Source organism: Lytechinus variegatus, chromosome 13 (genome assembly GCF_018143015.1).
Source record: "Lytechinus variegatus isolate NC3 chromosome 13, Lvar_3.0, whole genome shotgun sequence".
NCBI classification, from domain to species: Eukaryota; Metazoa; Echinodermata; class Echinoidea; order Temnopleuroida; family Toxopneustidae; genus Lytechinus; species Lytechinus variegatus.
Window position 1 is genome coordinate 33,315,840 of NC_054752.1, and position 14,918 is coordinate 33,330,757.

The 14,918-nt window shown below is 34.9% G+C and overlaps 1 protein-coding gene across 1 annotated transcript in view; it reads left to right on the forward strand.

The window, feature by feature from the left end:
* The window catches only part of LOC121426525 (disintegrin and metalloproteinase domain-containing protein 11-like), a 32,268-nt gene that overhangs the window by 16,308 nt on the left and 1,042 nt on the right, over nt 1-14,918 (forward strand). The window contains exons 6-22 of the mRNA XM_041622866.1: nt 40-124; nt 755-839; nt 1,153-1,204; nt 1,678-1,777; nt 2,677-2,748; nt 3,221-3,304; nt 3,767-3,847; nt 4,211-4,258; nt 7,494-7,557; nt 8,128-8,200; nt 9,417-9,530; nt 10,369-10,528; nt 11,051-11,210; nt 12,506-12,620; nt 13,389-13,418; nt 13,663-13,689; nt 14,526-14,786. Of these exons, the coding sequence (XP_041478800.1) occupies nt 40-124; nt 755-839; nt 1,153-1,204; nt 1,678-1,777; nt 2,677-2,748; nt 3,221-3,304; nt 3,767-3,847; nt 4,211-4,258; nt 7,494-7,557; nt 8,128-8,200; nt 9,417-9,530; nt 10,369-10,528; nt 11,051-11,210; nt 12,506-12,620; nt 13,389-13,418; nt 13,663-13,689; nt 14,526-14,786 (1,611 nt within the window). The remainder of the gene's footprint in view (nt 1-39; nt 125-754; nt 840-1,152; nt 1,205-1,677; nt 1,778-2,676; nt 2,749-3,220; nt 3,305-3,766; nt 3,848-4,210; nt 4,259-7,493; nt 7,558-8,127; nt 8,201-9,416; nt 9,531-10,368; nt 10,529-11,050; nt 11,211-12,505; nt 12,621-13,388; nt 13,419-13,662; nt 13,690-14,525; nt 14,787-14,918) is intronic.

Below are 14,918 nucleotides of genomic sequence, written 5' to 3' on the forward strand. Positions count from 1 at the left end.
ACTAATATGATACACCATCTCCCTCTATTTGTTCAACAGCTTCAATTCTTCAGATATGGCAAAATCGATAACAAACTTTGATTCGATTTGCCAACCCAATCGACCGGCAGTTGGTATTATCCAGGTAAGACCTTTTATCCACATGAATTATTTTGTCAGTTTAGTATTGAGTATACCTTCTACTTATAATCCTTTATCTGAATTATAAGATTCATATTTTTATATTGATTACTGAAAATACCTATCAGCGAGAAATGAATGAGCGTGGGTTGCAGAAATATAATTTCTTTGATAATTAAGCAGTTTCTATAGAGCTGTACAGGGCGGCAGTATTGATTCAAAATCATGAAGTTTACAAGAACAATGTATCTACAGTTATTAATGCTCATTAAACAGATATGAAGTGATCTGAACTAGAAAATTACGACTTAATCTGCGTGCTTTCGGCCTCGATCTACTATTGTATTTAGATGATGCTGACTTTTTAAAAGTTTCTTGAATATTATGAAAATCCTTATTTCCGTATTTCTTTACTCAATTACCATAACCTTAAATGGCGTTATACATATATATATGTCAACTTTGTTTTATTTTGTTAATCTGACGTAATTTGGTATGGATAGCGTAAGGAAAGCTTACCGTTCACCCTGTAGATACTGTGGGTAGATGATATGGCATGAAGAGAATGAAAATTCGTCTAGTAAAGAATATGCGTTCACAATCATAATTATATCGATTTTAATTTTGTGTACAGGTTTCAGATGTTTCAAATTTACCGAGGATAGCAACTCTAATATCAAGAGGAATAGCGACAAGCATGGGAATATTAGACGATACAGGTGAAGATAATCAAAGTCTGCTTTCAAACATTCGTATGTGTCAATACCACTATGACTGCTAAAAACATTTCTACCACTGACTACTTCTGGGAATATTATTACTAATGCTTCAGTTGCTCCTTCTGCTTTAATAATTTTATGAAATAAATAATAAACTGCCTATTTTTCTCTTACTTTTCTTATGCCTTTTACTACTAGAAAGTATCTCATGTTATGAATTCATTATTTAAATTGCAGTATTTCTTCGTCACTCATCATTCATGTATGTTACTATATTAAAATTGCCAATAAATTTTATCTTTATTTCTTCTAGCTGCCTGTCAATGTGAATATAATAGTTGTGTCATGAACACATCAACCATAAGGTAAGAAAAACCACTTTTAAAAATTATTTTCTATCTTTAACCATTTGCAAGCATTGCTTTTGATGGCTTTCAATAACCATTTATGTAAAAATAATAGACCTTCTTTACTTTACCTCTAATTGACTGACTTAATTATACATGTTTTGCTCATCTTCTTAACTCTTTTCCTCTTCACTTGCTATATGCGCAGCTGAGCATATGTTTTATCCATATAGATATTGCGCAATACAAATGTAGAATTATTATTATTATCATTGTTATTGATATTACTGATATTATTATCATTACTATTGTTATAATCATAATTTTTATTAGTATTATTATTAGTAGTAGTAGCAGCATTAGTATTATTATTATCATCATGATTATTATTATTATTGTTTTCATAATTATTATCAATACATCTTTAATATCTTACATAAGGTGTGTGATTTCTTGGGGGCCTTGTATCAATTTTTATGTTTTGTTTTTAGTGTTACCCCAGGTTTTTCAGACTGTAGCGAGAAAACATTCCAAACCTCCTATGAAAGAAGGAAATATTGGTGTCTCGAAACTCCGCCAAGAAATGTCGAGGTAAGAGAAAATATCATACAAGGGGAAGGGAATTCAGATTAATAACTGGAAAAACTGGTTTGTGAGGATATCTGTGAGATGAAGAGAAGGGAGAGAGAGGGGGGGGGGGGGGTGTTTTTGGGACTGGGGGAATAAGAAGATAAATAGATAAATGGCATGTATTACGCAGATTCAAAGAGAGAAAGAGAAAGAAAAGAGAGAGGGGGGGTCGGATGATAAAAATGGTGTGAAACAAGGAAATGACGACATAAAAATAGGGATATTCAAGTTTCATTACTTACAGTATGTCCACTTGAAATATGTTGGATCACATAGCCTACCAACTAATTGTTGCTTAAATATACATATACATATAAATAATACGCTGAATACAAGAAAACATTCTGAAATCAATATTCAAATCAAATCAGAATATAGTGAATTCAAACTTAATGAAAATTTGAGAAGCCACGCTGATGAGTATTAATGGAATGTATTGTAAATGTAATGTGGATAAATGTCCTATTTCTTCATAAACTACCTGTTAGCTGACAGCAGGAACTCAAGATGGCGTCATTTCAAAATGGTTGTATTCACAAAATCAATGTAATAAATAGTTCTTTGATATAAAAATGTTTAGGGACTTCAATTCAGAACTTTAAGATGGGTCTTTTGTTGCATCATTTATGGAAACGGTGATAAGAGTGATCAAGTTAAGAAGAGGAAAAGGATTGTCAGTTTTGATAAGGGACTATGTACTCTGATTATCTGATATAAGGGAATATAGAATACATGAACAAAAACAAAAAACATGAAAGGAAGATTATTTTCACATTTTCTTCCTGATTGAAAGAAGCTGTTTTATTGAAATTCTGTAAATAATGCATAATAACACAATTTTCTTACCTTAATTTCGAGAGCTGATAGAAACACCCCTGTGCGGCAATGGAATAGTCGAAACTGGAGAAGAATGCGACTGTGGAAATGATACAGTAAATATATGAAATTCATAATTTTTTTTAGAATGTTATTAGATCCCTCCAAATACTAAATAGATAATGTGCCGATATATATGTTAAAGATGTACATTTTTATAGCTATTTCAATTTCTCAATACGAACATCCTTGTTCTTTTTGCACAAATAGCAATCGGTTTGTTGAGATGAATTTCATTTGATACTTGTGGTTTTAACAAGAATATTTTTTGGAGAGTTTTTTTTATTGTAAGTAGATGAATAAACATTAATATTCTTTATTTTCCATAATAAAATCTAATTTAGATTACTTAACCTATTCCAACTATGACTAGCCCTAATCATCGATCAAATTACCTTCAGACAAAATGTACACAAATTGTAATTTTAAGATAATGCTTTATATCATCTTTCAGATTCGGAGAAAGATTCAAATGAATAGAGAAAGAGTTATCTTCTTTTACTAATAAAATCATGTTTATTTTTGAAGACTTGCTTATCCTGTTGTCAAGACTGTGTTTTAAAGGAAGGGGCTAAGTGTGCAGGAGGAACATGTTGTAATACACAATGTCAGGTGAGAAGCTTTTCAGTTTAATTCAACCGTGAAATCATTATAGAAACGCTTAAAGCCAACTAATTGCGCATTTTATCAATCTAATTATGGAAGAGGAGAGAACCTTTTTGAGGAAGGATGGGGTCGTGACTCGCGTCAAAGTGTGATTTAGACCCCATTTTTATACCCTCTTCCACTTTGAAAACTCTGGTTACCCCTCCGGTCAAAATTGAAATATGTCTTGTTTCATTGATAGCGTTTTTTATTTGCTATCAAATACATTACAAGAGCCAGAATAAGTTTAATTTATAATAGATTTGCTGTTGACCACTTGAATTCAAATATTTCAATAAAAGTAATGTGTACTATCCCTTAAATTGTTACAACAATGACCAAATTTATCTACATTAATGCATATGTATCTATCTATTCATTCTTTCAACTTCTGTTCGTTGTCTTTCATTATTTTCTTATAATTTCCAGCTGTTATTGGCTGGTACACTCTGTAGAAAACGTAGAGGGCAATGTGACATCCCAGAATATTGCTCAGGTACATCTGGGCATGTAAGTGATTGAAACTTGTATTTTCAATTAAATTTATCTAATAGTCATTACTATTATTGTAATTATTACCATAACTGTATTAGTATTAAAATGGTAGTACATTTCAGTACATGAGGTTTACTTGTGTTATTTTATTTGAAATATTTGTAATCACATCACAATCTGATACAATAAATGAAATAAACAGAGAAAGGGACAGTGAGAGAAAGAAAGAGAGAGAGGGAGAGAGAGAAGGGGGAGCTACCATGAAATCGAGTTTTGTCATTGTTTTAAAGTAAATATTATCTTCATATTGATTCTAATTTTATTGAAGCAAAATATATTATGTTTTCATGTTATTTTCATGTTTTTTTGTTCTTCAAGTGTCCCGAAAACTTAGTACTTCACAACGGAGCCCCCTGTGAGAAAAAGGTAACTATTAAGATCTAATGAACGTGAGAGCTGGACTCCAAATTTATATGCTGAAATAGTGTACCTAACTATTTTGGTAATATTATTCAACGACCAGTCAAAATTCAAGGTCAGCATGTATGATGACAGTAATGTATTAAAGCTTTAGGCTACAAAGATAGTTTAATAGATCATTTTTGGTGCTTTATCAGTCCCAGCGATCATGGTGATTGATTGAATTGTAAATAATTCATGATCAATGATATTCAGGGTGTTGATTTGTATTGTTCCAACGATAAAACAAAGGAAATGTATGCTCAAATGTAATGAAAGGAAGGTATCAACAAATTAATAAATTAACAACTGAACAAACGAATGAATAATGAATAAAGTAACGAATGGATGAGTAAATGAATGTAAGAGTGAGTGAGTTAGTGAGTGAATGAATGAATGAACGAATGCATGGGTGAATGAATATATTAATGAAAAAGAAAAATAATAATCAGAACAATATCCACTAATTAGAAATACTGCAAGAATGTTTTGCATTGGTTTGTATATAACCTAACCCAGGCGCGTACGCAAGGGGGGGGGGGTTTCGGGGGTTCAAACCCCCCCCCCCTTTTCGTTTCCTTTTTTTTTTTTGCTTGTCTCCCCAAAGGTCGGTCTGGTCAAGGAGTTATCGGGCAAGAGCCTGATAACTCCTTGGTCTGGTTACGGACAGTTCCCCTACCCAATAATGTATATGACAGCAATAATGAACAGAATCTCATGTTTCCTACGAAAAACACAGAAAAAATTTCCGCTCGCTTCGCTCGCTCCATTTTATTATATCTTTTATTTCCGCATGTCGCCGACATGATCACGGTATCGCCATTAACAAGGCCATACATGATTATCATGATGTATACTTATGAATACAAGTGAACCAAGACAAAGACATACGTTTTCTTACAAAAAATATTTTTTACCAATATGAAAACCAAAATGACGGAAAACGCTAAAATGTCGGTTAGCTCGCTCCGCTCGCTCGTAATAATTTATGAAATTCCATAAGTATCTAGTCTCCTGTTCAAGGCCGTATTATGAGTGTTACGAATAGAAGGACATAGTATCGACTAATACTTGATTTACTAACAAACTATTGACAAGAAATGTATGTTTTGACGGGAAAACGCGAAAATTTCGGCTCGCTCACTCCGCTCGCTCGTAATCATTTATGAAATTTCTTAAGTTTCTAGTCTCTTGATCAAGGCCATATCATGAGACTTACGAGCAGAAGGACATGTATCATCAACTAATATGTAATCATTACCAACAAGCTATTGAGAAGAATTGTATGTTTTGACGGAAAAACGCAAACATTTCGGCTCGCTTGCTCCGCTCGCTCGTAATTATTCATGACATTTCTCAAGTTTCTAGTGTTCTGATCAAGGCCATATCAAGGCGCGTAGCCAGGGGGGGCGGTCGCCCCCCAAAAAAAAACGTCCCCAAAAAGAAAAAAAAAGAAGGGAAAAAAGGAGAGGAGAAAAGGAAAAGGGAACGAAGAAAGGTAGCTTTGTGTTTTTTCTATTTATTCTTTATTTTTTTCTCAAAAGAGAAACTCCTTCACTCTTCTTGCTTTAAATTCATATATGAATTTTGCTTCCGCGCTGCGCGCGGTTAAATGACAATATTGAAGTTCTCCATTGTTCCCCCACCTTTTCTCTAACCCTGTTTTTCCACCTCAGCTATGTGCTTCTTGCCAGTTAAAGTTAAAATTGTATACATTAGGGCATGAATTTGAGTAAGGTTATATAGGCCGAAGTAAATGTATGAAGTTATCTTTTTTTTCAATTGATCGCGCAACTTCTGGTCTGGTCGGCTCCGAGCGGGTAAAATCTTTATATCGGTTTCTGCCGTCACCTCCATAAAGTCAGCTTCTCCCGCTTTTCAGCTCATTACTATAAACAACCATAATTTGGGGGCAAACAGGTTCCTAATTTAAAAAGAGGAAGGTATGGAATTCGTGTCGTATTAAATAAAAAAGTACAATATTTAAATTGTATTAAACTTTATGTCATTTCCCTGTATACATTCATCTCCTGTCCTGTTTTGTGCCCTCAGTTTGAAATTTTTAATGACACTTAAGTTTCTTTATATTCAAAATGAAGCGCTTCAGGATAAGTCAAAAAAAATAATCATCCTTTATTATATAGATAGATAATTTCAATAAATCACAGAAGTTTCAACTTTATGCGCACTATTTTCCTTGTAATGAAGTTCAATAATCTTAGAAAATCAATTGAATTAGAGACGATTGGGTATTAGAGATATCTACATTTGATGAAACGTCCGCCCTTTGAAATTTCAGAGTTTCATTGCTCATCGCGGGGAGGAATATCTTCCTCTACCAATCTTCTCCTCTGTTTTGCGAGTTAAAAATATGCACTGATGCTAAATTGTTTGTAATCAAATCTGATCTTTCCAAAGAAAGTTTCAATATATCTTTGAGAATACCCTTTTCTCGGGACCCTTTTTATGGCAAGAAAAATTGATAAATCACTTTAGCTTCAGCGCTTCGCGCGGAGTTATTATCATTTTAATTTCCTCCATTGTATACCTCTTTTGTGCGTTTACAATCACTTTTGAAAACAAGGTTCAAAATCGCAATATAGTCAACCGAATTGGAGGTACTAGAGACAAGAGAAACGGCTCCTTTTCATTTTAATTTATGAAACACTAAAAGCTTCGCGCTTCGCGCGGGAGGGGGAAACTCCCCCTCCCTGCACCCACCCCCTAGGGTAAGTGTTGGCACGCTTTGCGTGCATTTACCGCCCCCTCCAAAATGAAATCCTGGCTACACGGTTGGCCATATCATGAGTGCTACGATCCGAAGGACATGTAGCATCGACTATGATATCAACAAACTATTGACAAAAAGGTTATGTTTTCAACGCAAAAACGAGAACATTTCTGCTCGCTCGCGGGTGATGACTGCACTGTTACATACCCATCCCCACTTAAATGTTATTGTTTTCTTTGCAGCGCTGAAAAAAAAAGGGAAAAAAATCATCACCTCCCCCCCCCCCCCCCGCTCATCACTTTTTAGTGACTGGGCGGGAGATTAAAAAAAAAAATCAGCTCGAAAACCCCCCCCCCCTTTCAAAAATCCTGCGTACGCGCCTGACCTAACCCCCCACACCACCACCACCATCACAAAGAATTTTTTAATCAATTATTATATAATTCATTGTCTCTGATTTCTCTTCACCAGGGAATGTGCTATGCAGGGTTTTGTTCTGTAATGCAAGATCAATGCTCTCAATTATGGGGTGAAGGTAAGTCTATTCTATTTTGAAGTATGATATATACCCCATTAAAAATATTTAATTACTTTTTTCTCTTATAAAAATCGGATTTAGTGCAGGTTATTTAAAGTACACAGAAAATGTTCAAGCATATGGTCTGCTGAGCGCAAGCAACTGGGAATTTTTCATTGAATGGCATCTCTGTAAATGCAGACATTATATCTATAGGAGAAGACTTGAAATTAGATTAATTTTACAAATGATGTCTGGAAATTTATGAAAGTACTAAGAACTTTTCAATTATATGGTTGTTGAAGATATTTTCCGTAGTAACAATATCAAACTGATGATAACTATACTGAAAGGCAAAAGTGTGATGAATCGTTATATTACCATATCAAAAAAGGATTATTATTCAATTTTCAAAGATTTGTGTAATGATTTTTCTGTGAAATTATAGAACCCGGGGTCTATGAGTAGAAGAAATATGGTTATATAAAAACCTTTGCTATGTGACGGCAGAGTTGATCTATTAATTACGACAGCTTTATGTAAAATGGAGAATGAAAATTATGATATAAACTTTTTATTATTTCACAGGTAGCAGGTTAGCTGGAAATACCTGCCCACCAAACATCACTGCTGAAATCACTGAAAGATCACCTAATCACAGGTATACTTTATAGTCATATACAGCTAGGTTTATGATATTTTGAAGCAAAATTAATTTTCTCAGGAAAATGAGTGTGATCAATCTTAATCTTACACAGTTTATACTCATTTAAAAAGTATTTGTGTTTGCATGAGGAGCGGTACCATGGAAGGGGGGGCACTGGCATATACCTAAGAAAAAAAGAAACAGAAAAAAAATGGAACAAGGGTGAAATACTATATCTTTCTATAGACATTATTTCATATTCTATCCCAACATTCAATTCTTTCAATTAAAAATGTCAAGTTTGTACAAATAATACACTGAATGCCATGTCTGGAACCCTCAAAATTGGTTTTTCATTATTTTACTGGGGAGGAAATGACCACTCTCTTTATTTTTTAGGTGAGAGAAATATTCAAAAGGATAAAGAAGGGAAGATACAATTAAAAAAAAGTATTGGAAAGAAAAACATTGCTCGTGTAATCATTTTTATTCTGGACGAGAGTATAGTTCCTTTTATAGTCACCCCCCCCTCATTATAAAAAACTATATGCACTTTTAAAAGAAATCCCGGGTCAGATTGACCCAAAACCAGACACAGAGTCACCGAAATGCTTCACTCATTGAAATGGCAGTCTCTCGATCGCTGAAAGGAGAGCTCATCTGAAAGTGATCATGTTCTACCGTATTCTTCATGGACTGATTGCCATCCCACCTGAACCACCTTACCTCTACCCAGCACTACGATCATCTGGACGACGACATACTCAATATCGACAACAATTGTGTAGGACCTCTGGGTTTCAGAACTCCTTCTTTCCTAGTGTTGTACGCCATTGGAACCAGCTCCCTGCCAGTGTAACATCTGCTTCTTCTCTGGAACAGTTTAAGAGGCAGCTGGACGGGATAACGCTGCGCTGCGCTAGGCTTAGATGGAGAAGGAGTTAGTTTTTACTTGCACAAGGAGCACTTTTACCTAATATGTACATACACCTTTAACCTCATAAGCATATTACTGAGGTTTGGCAATGCAGCATGGCACACTAGTTTTTCAGCACTGCACAAAGTACGAAAATACTCTACCCAGAGGTCTGTACTACACCCGGAAGAAAAAGAAGAAGAAACATGACCTGGAATAAGTTTTGATGTGACTATGTCTAGGCCAGATCTGACCCTGTCTGTGCCTCATCAGATCTTATTCCGTGATCATTTCATACCATTTTACTCATTACAGGGATGCTAATTGTGGGCTTCTCAAATGTGACGTAAGGGATGCGGACATGACGTCATTGCAATCTCGTTCCTTCATGGAGCTGGCAAGCTGGGAGTCAAATGATCCACAGTGCAAGTGAGTTTTATTCTATTATTTTTGTCTTCTTTATACTGTAAATTTTATTATATCGTAAACATTTGAAACACAACTATCCTGCGAAATTTCCTAACTCACTTGTGATTTGGAATATTAAAGGATTGTTGGGGAAGTTTCATTGAAATGTAAATACATTTATGGCTTTCAACCATAGAGATATATACTATATCTCTATGCTTTCAACCCAGTTTAAGATCACATTGATCTATCTGCGGCGTCAGGAAACAGTACAGTCCACCGTCTGGTGTATTGATCGATCTGATTAGTCAGAAAAAAATCTAGGAACCAGCAGGATTTGAACCTCTCATCTATACTGATTGCCGGTCAGCGACTTTACAATTAGGCAATCACTTGTGATTGTAATTGTATATTGAATTTGCTGCATGAAATAATATAAAATATGTAATACTACTGTATATGTTCCAACAAGATTTGCCATTCGTTGGTTTGTTTAGGGTGGGGTGGAAAGGGTTAATTTATTGATTCTTGAATGCATGATTATACTTTATCAAACAATTTGAAGGAAGATCCGATTTCAATTCCAGTCCGAATGTAGCTACACTTTATTTGATATGAGAAAGACATCAAAGATGTCATTTTCAGTTCTTTGTTCACGCCATCTTTCCCATTTTTTATGATTGCATGATTCTTGTACTTAGAAAACTATTGCTAACAATCATTATTTGAACATATACAGTCACTTAAAAGTGGTTGAAAATTAAAAAAAATTGCCTAAGAGAAACAGTAAAGTTTGTCTAATAAGATTGAACTGTTTTATAGAAATCGAATAACTACTTCCAAATAAACCCTAACACAGAGTGGTTAGCATAGCCTTATCTGATGGAACGAACCGAGGCGCTGTCCCCGAAGGAACGGTCTGTGGTAAAGGCAGAATCTGTAGATCGGGCCAGTGTCTTCCAGTTGAAAGACCGTCTTGTCCTAGAGGAACTGCAAGAAAGACCTGCTCAGGAAATGGAGTGAGTATTCACTGAGTATTATCAGTTTAAAGAACTGTAGAGAGAACTGCAAGAAAGTGGATAAACTGGATGTAGAGGATGCGCAACAGGTTTGGAAGGGGGAGACTTTAACTATCACCCCCTTCCCCCTCATTGTTTTCTGAGAGCTAAGAAATGAAGAAAACGGAAGGCATGGGGGGGGGAGAAGAAATACAAGAATTACAAAGGAATTGAGAGAAAATTAGGCATATTTCAAAAAAAGTGTTGTAAATTGTATTACCACCACCACACCATATCCCTACTTTTGTTGTGGGGGAAGGGGAATCAATGGTGTCCAATAAATGATAATTGGGTTTCATAGATGTCATCATCACTGACAAGTTTTTATAATCACACAGTTACCATAGTGCAGTCAGGCACATGTGCTTATTAGCATATGACAAAGAAGGATGTTTTCCAACGATAAATGTTGATTAAATGTTCCTCAGAGATGGTTTTCCTGCATTAATTGCCATCTCTCATCTTCACATTTTGACACTTAAGGTGTGTGCTATCACGGGAGATTGCATTTGTTTCTGTGGATGGAGTGGTGCATCTTGCTCTGTACGAAACTCATCCCGAGAAGGAGTAGTCTGCGTACCTCAATCGGTATTTGTTACCAGTGACGTCACAACGAACACCGAAGCTACTCCCACAAAAAGTAGTATGTATCATTCTGAATTCTTGAACTCACATAGTAAAATAATTTCATAGGGTCATACTGTATGTCAAGACTATATTTTTGGGTCCAATTTTCAGGAAATCTGTATAATAAGCACTTAATTAACGAACTCTCTACATACCCAACAGAGGTTGATTTTGGTGTTGGTCACTAAGGCACGTATTCTGAAGTCGGGGTTAACTTATACTCAGGTTTAAAGTTGTGGTTTAAGTATGGGAAGCCAAAAGTATCAATATTTTTATTAAGTTGTATGTTTCTTATGTTTACTGTGCTCTTGCCTGATTCATCAATGAGCTGAAGTATGATATTTACTGTGAGTGATTAAGTAACAATTGGCTGTCCCTACTTAAATCACAACTTGAAACCTGAGTTTAAATTAAACCTGACTTCAGAATACAGGCCTTAGAATATCCTGGGAGTAACAAGACAGTAACAAAGAGAGGGGGATGTGAAAGAAAAGAATGATATAGATATAATTAAGAAAATTATATAGGCCTATATATATATATATATATGATCTATGTAAAATTATGCTTCCAAAGAAGGCATGATGAGCAAAAGAATGATCTAGGGCATCATGGTCTAGTGGTTATGACTCTCATCTCTCAATCAGAGGGACATGGGTTTGAATCCCAGCCATAGCATGTTTCCTTCAGCAAGAAGTTTACCCACATTGTGCTGCACTCAACCCAGGGGTGAGGTGAATGCATGGGTACCCGGCAGGAAGAAATTTCTCGAATGCCAGAGTGCCTGTAGGCAGCGCGGCTATATCCGGGGTAATAATAATAACATTATGTAATGGGCAGTTGAGTATATATATACATATAGACATTTTGCAATATAAACTCACAATTATCATTATTATTACTGTAAATAGGACAAAAGGAACAATAGACAAGGGGTGAGATCCCAACATTTGGGAAACGGAAACAAAGTGAAATACTCTTCAATGCAATGGCGTACAAGTGTGGGCTTTTGCCCCCCCCCCAAAAAAAAAAGTTTCCAGGATGGAGAAAAATTAAGATAAGAAGGGAAATGAAACAGGAAATGCTGAAATATGAAATCATTTTCTGGATATTGTGTTTAAATATGTCACATTTTTAAAATATTCATTTTATAAAGGTAACTTCTTAAGCTAGCTTGCCACTATTGAGGAATTTTTTCCTTGTGGCAAGTTTTTTTTATTCATTACATCACTTTTTACTTTTTAGATCTTATTATGATTTTGAAAGAAAGCAGGCAAACGTTTTTATTATTTTTATTTCTGCTTGTCACAGTTGATCCAACTGATGAAGGTCAAGTGCGTGTCTTAACGAGCGCCATCATTGGTGGTTGTTTGGCTATTATCTTTGTAGTAGCAATCATCTTCGGGGCCACTTCGATAGGATTCAGGTAAGACTCGGGATAGCAAATCAAATTCAGAAACTCATTCACTATTTATAAAAGCTTCAAAGTAGTTGGTAATTAAGAAGACCTGAAATTGATTTACTGAATGAAATATATTTGCTATTATAGTTGCTCGTCCCATCTTTTCTTTAACAGAGTAGCCTAAAAAGCCACTCTAGTCCTGTTGATGTTTAAGATAGTCATATTAAGGCATGAATTCGAATTCACCGAAATGTTGTATTGCACGACAGGTTCCTTAAATGCTTAGAAAATTCACCTGATTTTTACACTGATATTTTCTATTTCCATTTAGAATGATACTATTACTAATGAGTTCTTATAAAGCAGTAATGTCTGTCTGATATGCCACTCCTGGGAGCATCAATATTTTTGTCTGACAAGTTGTCAGATAAGGGGGCCGTTGCAGAAAGTATTGCATTTAAACGCATGTCAAAAAATCAATCGCAAGTCCCAAATGCGCGCGCACTGTTGATTGGTTGAAAATCAAGTTGCACATGGTTTTTAGAGTTGTGATTGATTGCAACTCTTTCTGCAACGGGCCCCTGACAACTTTCCTTGAATTTGATTCGTTGAGAAGGACTGTTACTGTCGGGAAACATCCAAGTCCCTTCACAATTGTTCTACAGCTATTACCCTGATTTTAGTTTGGCTGCGAATAAGGCCACTTTTTAAATAATAAATACCCAACCATTCCTCACTTCATCTGGTTCTAGATGATCTTATTTTCCCTCTTTTATTTATTACTTAATACAGGAGAGCAAGAGGAAAAAACAACCAGGCAAGGTAAGGTCATTACCAGATTGAAATCTCATAAATCAATTAAATTCTGATGATGAAAATGGTATAAGTCAAAAATATTTTACTTCAGAATGAAACTACAAATACACGTTTTGTTTCTTTTATGTGGTGTCATGTAGTATGACGTATGTAGTATGACGTAGCAGGTTATTTAAATTTGTATATCAATCAGTTTAATGTTTTATGTTAGCTTTCATTTTTATTCTCAATTTGTTTTTTTCTTCTCCAGGAGGATGCAGCAAGTCAAACTATTTTCGTAAGTAAATAAACTATTATAAAATAACTGTATTTTCAATTCATATTCAGAGGCGGGCCACAAGGTGGGGGACAGTTGGTGCTTATCGTCCTATTATTCAATTGAGAAATAAACTTGACATCATATTATTCATTTATTTATGTATTTATTTATACATGTATATTTATTTATTCATTTATTTATATATATATTCATTTATTTATTTATTTATTTATTTATTCATTTATTTATTTATGTATTTATTTATAAATATTTATTTATTTATTTATTTAATTTCATTTCCAGGCAAGAAAATATGACATCAATAGAAACATTACAAAAGAAATGTAAAATTGAGCACCAGCCAATGCCTGGGGGTCACCTAAAAGAATTGAAAATTCTGTCGAGAAGGTTCTCCACATTGGCTGGTGTCTACGTGGAATAACACAAAAGACATTTATTGGTTGTCTTCCCCCATCAGCATACCCAGGTACACTGCCAGTTCATATTTGTTTACTGTCCTCAATAATATGATGAAATTTACAACATATTCATCATCTTGAATGATACAATAATAACCTTGCTCAAATTCAGCTGCATTTATAAACACTAAATTTGTTTATGCCTAATCTTGTTTTGTATGATGATAATTCACATTTCAGTAAATTAAATAAGAAAAACAATGAGTCAAAATAAAGGATGTGTTGATGAATAAAGTACCCGACATCTACTCATACACAGTCGTCATAATAAACGTAAATTCTTGTATGTTTTAACTAATAAAATGATCATGGCATAATTCGAACCATATTTTATTGTAGTATCATTTTCTACCTTTTGTTTGAACTTGTTTAAAGGATGTTCCAACCAACCAAACAGCAGAAGAAGCGATTGGCAAAGTTCGGTGGGGGCAGGTCACCATATAAAGCTGGCGAATTGGAAGCCTCTACGTCATCGATGGGCCCCACATCGGGGCCCTTAGCGGGTCCCCCTGCCAGCCACTCGGACAATCATCATCATCATCATCACCACCATCATCATCATCATCAACCAAAGCATCATAATCACGGGGGCAGTGGTGGTCAACCAGCGGGTCGTATACATGGGAAAAATAAAAAGTAAATATGTTTGGATTTTCTGTTCAAAACTGACATTGAAAAGCTTGGGGAAAGAAAATATGACAATAATTCTAGTCAAATCATTACATGCTTTGATGAGTTTGAAATATTATATGTAACCATATCCAGCCA